Here is a 6,995-nt window from a genome sequence, read left to right as displayed (position 1 = left end):
GACTGTCTCGATCAACTTGATTCACCCAATCTATGTGCAAGTTCAAGTCCCCCATGGTAACTGCTGTTTCATTCTTACATGCCTCAGATATTTGTATCCTGATGGCAAGAGCGAGAAGAGAGTATGGCCTGGGTGATGGGAGTCCCTGATGATGAATGCTGCTTACCTACGACAACACTCCAAGCATCCACTACTTTTTGTAGGATATTCCATTCAAGGGTATTGGTGTTTCCATACCAGGCTGTGACGCAGCCAGTCAATAACTCTCCACCACACATCTATAGAAGATTGCCAATGTATTCTCATATTAGGATGCTCTGTACTGCGCATCTACAGAAGGTTTGTGAGTATTGATGTGCATAGTCCAGCTCTCCTCAGAAAGTAAAGGTGTTGGTGAGCTTTCTTGTTTGTGTAGGATGGGTTCTGGGAGCATGAGAGGTTGTGCGAGATGTGCACTTCTAGAAGTTTGAAACACTCACATTTTCCAGAGGAGTGTGAGTGGTGCAAGTTCTCCTGAGATCAATAACCATCTCCTTCATCTTGCTGATATTGAAGAGCCAATCTGCTTGGTATTAGGCCTAGAATTGTTCCACCTGCTCTCTGGAGGGCATCTCGTTGTTGTTGGTGATATCATTGTCATATCATCAGAGGACTTGACAATGTGATTGCTCAGGTGTTTGGCTGTGCAATCGTATGGAAATATCCTGAAGTAAAACAGTACCAATGGTTTTTATCAGGAAACTGAAGGGAATGAAGGAAGTGGTGTGTAACAGAGTTTAAATGGTATCACGACCAGTTAGCCCACATGAGCCTCTTCCATTTTCTCTTCACGTCACTGAACCTTTCTGCTTCACATGGTCCAGGACCTTTTCTCTACACCTTATAACAAACAACAAATAACTCAGAGTGTATCAATCAGAAGAGCGTTTAATTTACTTGTTGCAAGGGAAGACCATTACCACTATATGAGCCAGTCATAGCTTTGAAAAAGCAGACTGCATAATCACTCTTGTATTTCCAAGTGTTAGTTTCAGTTCAAAAACATTCTGTTCATCTGCTTAATCAAGTGTACTTGGCATCCTTCCAGTAATGCATCCGCTTGTCTTTCTGCAGTTTGTCAGATACTCAAAGTCCAACACCATAATGTTGCACAGACACTATTAGCAAGGCACTCTGGCACAATTCGGGTTCCATTTTGTTATAGACAAATTGACATATTGTTACTACAAGTACATTTCCACAACACCTTTAGTGACACTTTCCTTGAAATAATCTGTTGTTTAATTAATTTACTCCTTGTACTCGAGTGAAGTACATTCTAATCTTTGGACAAAAACAATTTCTCCCTGGATTCCTATTACATTATAAACATGACATTTTGCATGTGTGGAAATTCAGAGTAATGAACATAAAATGCTGGAGGCACTCAGCAGATCAGGCAACATCCATAGAGAGGAATAAACAGTCAATGATTTGGATCGAAACCCTTCATCAGGACTGAATCAGGACCCTATTACATTTATTATGAACCAAACTCAAAATCCTGTACTTTCCTCAAAAAGAGCTCATTTGTATCTCAACTTTTTCTTTTCCCAGGAAAATAGCCTAATGCATCTAGTCCTCTCTGATGATTGTAAATCTTTCTGGCTATTTTCTGACGCTTGAATATCCTTTAAATGAGAGTATGACAAAATTTTCTGTGCTCTGTGGCTGGACCACATTTGGAGTATTCTGTCAATTCTTGGTTGCCTTTTTATAGGAAGGATGTAGAAGCTTCAGAGAGGGTGAAGAGGCGATTTATCAGGATGCTGCCTCGATTAGAGAGCATGTCTTATAAAGATAGGTTGAACAAGTGAGGACTTTTCTGTCCGGAGTAAAAAAGGATGAAAAACAACTTGATTTAGGTGTATGTGATGATAAGAGGCATAGATTGAGTGGAGTGACATAGACTTTTCTCCCAGGGTGGAAATGGCTAATAATGGGTGATTAGAGGGAGGTATACAGGGGATATCAGAGGTTTTTTCATACTGTGTGTGGAATGGCCTGCCAGGGGTGGTAGTAGAGGCAGATACATTAGGGACATTTAAGCAAATTTTAGCCACATGTATGATTGAAAAATGGAGGGCTATGTAGGAGGAAAGGTTAAATTGATCTTAGAGTAGGTTACAAATTTTGCACACTATCATGTGTCGATAAGCCTGTACAGTGCTATTCTGTTGTATGTTGTATGTTCTATCACAATTACAGGTCTTCCCCAGGTTACAATGAGGCTCTGTTCTTTAAGACTGTTCCTAACTCACACAGATCATAAATATGAAAACAATATAAATGATGTGTGGAAGAGAATCGTAATAACATCTGTGTTGGAGGGCAAGCAGGCTCAGGAGGTACCAACCGGCCTCCCTACCTCAGTGAGTGAATGTGAGAGTCTTCAGCGCCTCCTGTTCTGCTCAGCTCGACCAAGCCTGGGTGGGGTGAGGGAGAGAGATGACACATGGAAATGTCCCGTTCCCATCCTGCAGCCCCACAGCAAATCCATCCCAGCAGACTCGCAAACACTCATTCACATATCGTCCATTAATTAATGTTTGTAACCTGGAGTGGACCTGCATGCACAAAATTAACACACTGAAACAATCCATGAGGCAATTTCTAAAGTTTGTGCTAGTCTTATATTACCAGCTCTTCCTACAAAGTATGATCTATTGCCGCAGGTTTAAGGGTGACTTTTGGGCAGCTGTCAGCTTGCTTTGCAATGTTGATCCAATTTGCTTCTTGACATTCACTCCTAAAGGAGCACCTACATATTAAAAAAAGGGCACCTGTTACAAATTGCATTGAGTGGCATTATATGATCATTTCAGCTTTAAAGTCCAGCCCCTTATTATGTTAGCATTCAAGTCCAGCCTTTTAATATATAAAAATGTAATCATTATCTTATATTCCTGATGATATAACATTACAGTACATTGTTAATAATTTAACATTTGCATATTGCAGAAAGCTTTACTCTTTCATGGTTGTTATCTGACTATGGTGGTAATACGATCAATAGTCATATTATTAGTTACCTCTTCTACCTAATAAAATGGCAATTAAGTGTTTGTTCATGGCTTTCTGCTACTGTGGCCCATCCACTCCAAGTTTGAGGTGGTGTGCATTCAGAGATGCTCTTCTGCACACCACTGTTGTAACGTGTAGTTTTTTGAGTTACTGTTGCCCTCTTCTCAGCTTGAACCAGTCTGGCCATTCTCCTCTGACTTCTCTCATTAACAAGGTATCTTCACCCACAAAACTGCCACTCACTAGATGAGATTTTTGTTTTTCACACCATTCTCTGTAAACTTCAGGAATTAATGTGCATGAAAATTCCAGATCAGCAGTTTCTGAGATAATCAAACCACGCTGTCTGGCACCAATAATCATTCCACAGTCAAAGTCAATTAGATCACATTTCTTCCCCATTCTGATATGTGGTCTGAACAACGAATGTAACTCTTGAATATACTCGCATGACTTTATGCATTGAATTACTGCCAAGTGATTGGCTGATTAGATTTTTGCACTAACGAGCAGTTGCACAAGTGTACCTAATAAAGTGGCCCACTGAGTGCAAGTGACTTCAGCAAAAGGGTTTACAAGATGCCAACCTTGGAGCTGGTTTCTCCAGCAATGCAAGTAATTTCAAAATGGACAACAGGAACATTGGCTAGGAAATCTATCTGGCTCATAAGAACAAGCACCATCCAACTCCTAAGGAAAGGGTCAATGAATATTGGCCCCTGGGCCTTAGCGGCAAATACACTGTTGCACATCTACATGTGCCTCAGCCAACAGTATGACACAGGAAGTATGACGTTAAGAGAAAACAGACTTATCTGCTCAACACATTACAGGAACAATGTGATTGCACTGGAGAAGGGGCAGAGGAGATTTACTAGGACTGGAAAATGCATGCATGAGGAAAGATTGAATAAGCTGAGGTTGTTTGCTTTGAAACAGAGAAGGCTAAGGGAAACTTAATCAAGTGTATAACATTACATGGAGTAAATAGAAAGACCTTGTACGCTTTCCAGAAGGGTCAGTAACTAGTGTTACGTACCCCGTAACTGGGTTGCCAAACCAGCAGAAATGGATCACTCAGCTGGAGTCTGGATTACTAGAACTAAGAAAGTTTTATTAAAGAAACAAGCAACGCAGTACTCTTATCGAAAGGATAATAAATGCAACAGTTCAGCAATGATAAACATACATGTACACAGCATTAAAATAACAGGATCAATCAAGCTCTATCGTTGTCTAGGGGCAAATGACCAGTTTCAAAGTGACGCAAATTTCAGTTCAGTTCGCAGTAATCGCTGCCGTGGGAGATGGACAGTGTGGGGGAAGGAGAGAGAGCAAAACAAATGAATATTCAAAACAGCTTCCACACACAGACCTTCGCAGTCAGCTTTCGGGTGGGCCTTTGTGATGTCATCTGAGGTCACCGACCGTGACCCCTCTGTTTCCAGATATGACCGTTTCTCTGCGCTGAACCTGGCACCCAGGCAAGGACGGACACACACCAGGTTCCCGCCAATCGTGCCTTTCCACCCTGAGCGTCTAAGGCTTGATCCCGCGATCAGCCATCCAAAAGCTTTCCACCGACTTGTGAGAGACGCACCGCTTCCAGGGTCTCGTTACCTCGGGTGTCGTGTGTGTCGCCTTAGTGAACCTGTCCCTTTTTATCCCCCTGCTGGGGTATCGCCTATCCATCACTTCAAACAGTTCAGGGTTCAAAGGGGGAGCCGCTCTAGACAGCTCTCTCTCCCGTCCCTTCATTACACATCTCCAAATGTTGCTCCACTGTTTTCCTTATCTCTCTCTCTCCTGAAGACAGGTGGCAGACCAACTGCTGATTCCACAGGACAGCTAACATCTTAATCTATGTGTATTCCTGTCACACTAGGCATAGGCTAAAAATAATTTGTCCAAGGATTAGGGGGAGCATAGGGACATTTCTCCCCATCCAGAAGAGGTTAGATGAAAAATTCAATATCTGAAAGGATGGTGAAGATAGAAATCTTAATCCATTTTTATAGTACTTTGAGCTACACTGTGACCTGAAGGCCAGAACACACATTGTTATTAAAGTGGGATTAGACTGGGGAGTTCCACTTTGACCAGCACTAACATGATAAGCTAAATGACCCCTTCAGTGTTACAAATTTTCTATATTCAGTTATATCAGCTTTAGGAGCAAACCAACACTCCAACACAAAAGGAGGGTTCAACATAATTACATTGTGGGTAAAATGAAAACGGGTAAAAATGTGCTTCAGGAAAAGAGAACTTGGTATCATGCCGAGTCCATGTGTAATCACTTCCCACACTACTGACTGGTTACTAAGAAATCCGTACACCACCAACTTACAAAATCTTCTTCCCATTCAGAACACTAGTAAGTATAACTTTATTTATTTAATAATAATAATACTGCTTTATTGATCCCAAGTGGGAAATTCTTTTGTTACAGCAGCATTTAAAAACACACTTAGCAGTTGGGCACGTGGCCAAGTGGTTAAGGCGTTCATCTAGTGACCTGAAGGTCGCTTGTTCGAGCCTCAGCTGTGGCAACATGTTTGTGTGTTGAGCAAGGCACTTAATCACACATTTCTCTAGTGTCTGTGTGAGGAGTGGCGCCCCACACAGACTTCCAATCTGCGCCATGAAAGTGCCCGACGCAGGCCTCTCATGGTCTGAGTCGACATTCCCTCCCTTAGCAGTCTGTAGTCTCAACTAATAATAAAGTACAGAATAATGATATAAAGTAAGGGCAGTCTTGCGAGACCATGGATCTGTGCCTGGAAAGTCTTCACTCTCCAGGGTGCAGGCCTGGGCAAGGTTGTATGGAAGACCAGCAGTTGCCCATGCTGCAAGTCTCCCCTCTCCACGATACCAATGCTGTCCAAGGGAAGGGCATTAGGACCCATACAGCTTGGCACCAGTGTCGTCACAGAGCAATGTGTGGTTAAGTGCCTTGCTCAAGGACACAACACGTTCCCTCAGCTAGGGCTCGAACTAGCGACCTTCAGGTCGCTAGTCAAATACCTTAACCACTTGGCCACGTGAATAATGATATACAGAATAATAATTCACCAGTTTGCAATAATAATGTACAAAGTAATAAAAAAGAGACTTCTGTGCTATGATGTGTCTTCTCCTGTCGCACAGAGATGAAGTGTTGAACGTGCTTTTGGATTTGGTAGGAAAGATTTTCTGTAATGATCCTTGTGACAGTGGAGCTGAATGAGTTATCATTTAGAGATACAGTAAAGCCCTTCCAGCACCTCACCTATTCACAGCACAATCTGCAATGACCAATTAACCGATAATCTGGTTAGTCTTTGGATGTGGGAGGGAACCAGAGCATTCAGAGGAAATCCACACATTCACAGGGAGGACATAAAAACTCCTCACACAGGATACCAGAAATGATCTCCGAACTCCAAAGCCCTGAGCTGTAATAGTGTCACTCTAACTGCTACAGTGGTGCATTGTTCACACCCGCATAATCAAAACTATTGAAAAAACAAAATAGAAGAGAAAAAGCTAATTATAGGCAAAGTATCTCAAATAAACTTTTAAAAATGTGTAGAATCTTAGAGAAAATCTGGCATCAGAATAGTTTTAAAGAAAATGAAATTAATTTCAGCAGTGGATATATGCTAGAGAGATTATGTTGACTTCGAACCAGGTGTGGCGGAGTAGCACAGCTGGTAGTGCTGCTGCCTCACAGCCTCAAGGTTTGGGCTCAATCCCGGTTTTCAGTGCTCTTTGTTTCCACATCCACTTTCATGTTCTCCCCGTGGCCACATGGGATTCCTCTGGGAGTTCCAGCTTCCTCCCACATCCCAAAGCTGTGTGCTTGCTAAGGTAATGGAGCAGTGTAAATAAATGAGTCATGGATTCTGGGTAGAAGTGATGTTATTGTGGAAGGGTAGATTATAGGGCTG

The 6,995-nt window shown here is 42.2% G+C and overlaps 1 protein-coding gene across 1 annotated transcript in view; it reads right to left on the bottom strand.

The window, feature by feature from the left end:
* Positions 1–915: 915 nt before the first annotated feature.
* LOC140186605 (plexin-D1-like) overlaps positions 916–6,995 on the bottom strand; it is a 33,459-nt gene continuing 27,379 nt past the window's right edge. The window contains exon 5 of the mRNA XM_072240947.1: positions 916–2,800. Within this exon, the coding sequence (XP_072097048.1) occupies positions 2,689–2,800 (112 nt within the window). The 3' untranslated portion in view covers positions 916–2,688. The remainder of the gene's footprint in view (positions 2,801–6,995) is intronic.

Source organism: Mobula birostris, chromosome 23 (assembly GCF_030028105.1).
Source record: "Mobula birostris isolate sMobBir1 chromosome 23, sMobBir1.hap1, whole genome shotgun sequence".
Classification (NCBI taxonomy): Eukaryota; Metazoa; Chordata; class Chondrichthyes; order Myliobatiformes; family Myliobatidae; genus Mobula; species Mobula birostris.
The sequence above is the reverse complement of the archived record's forward strand: the minus strand, read 5'-3'. Positions and strand labels throughout refer to the sequence as shown.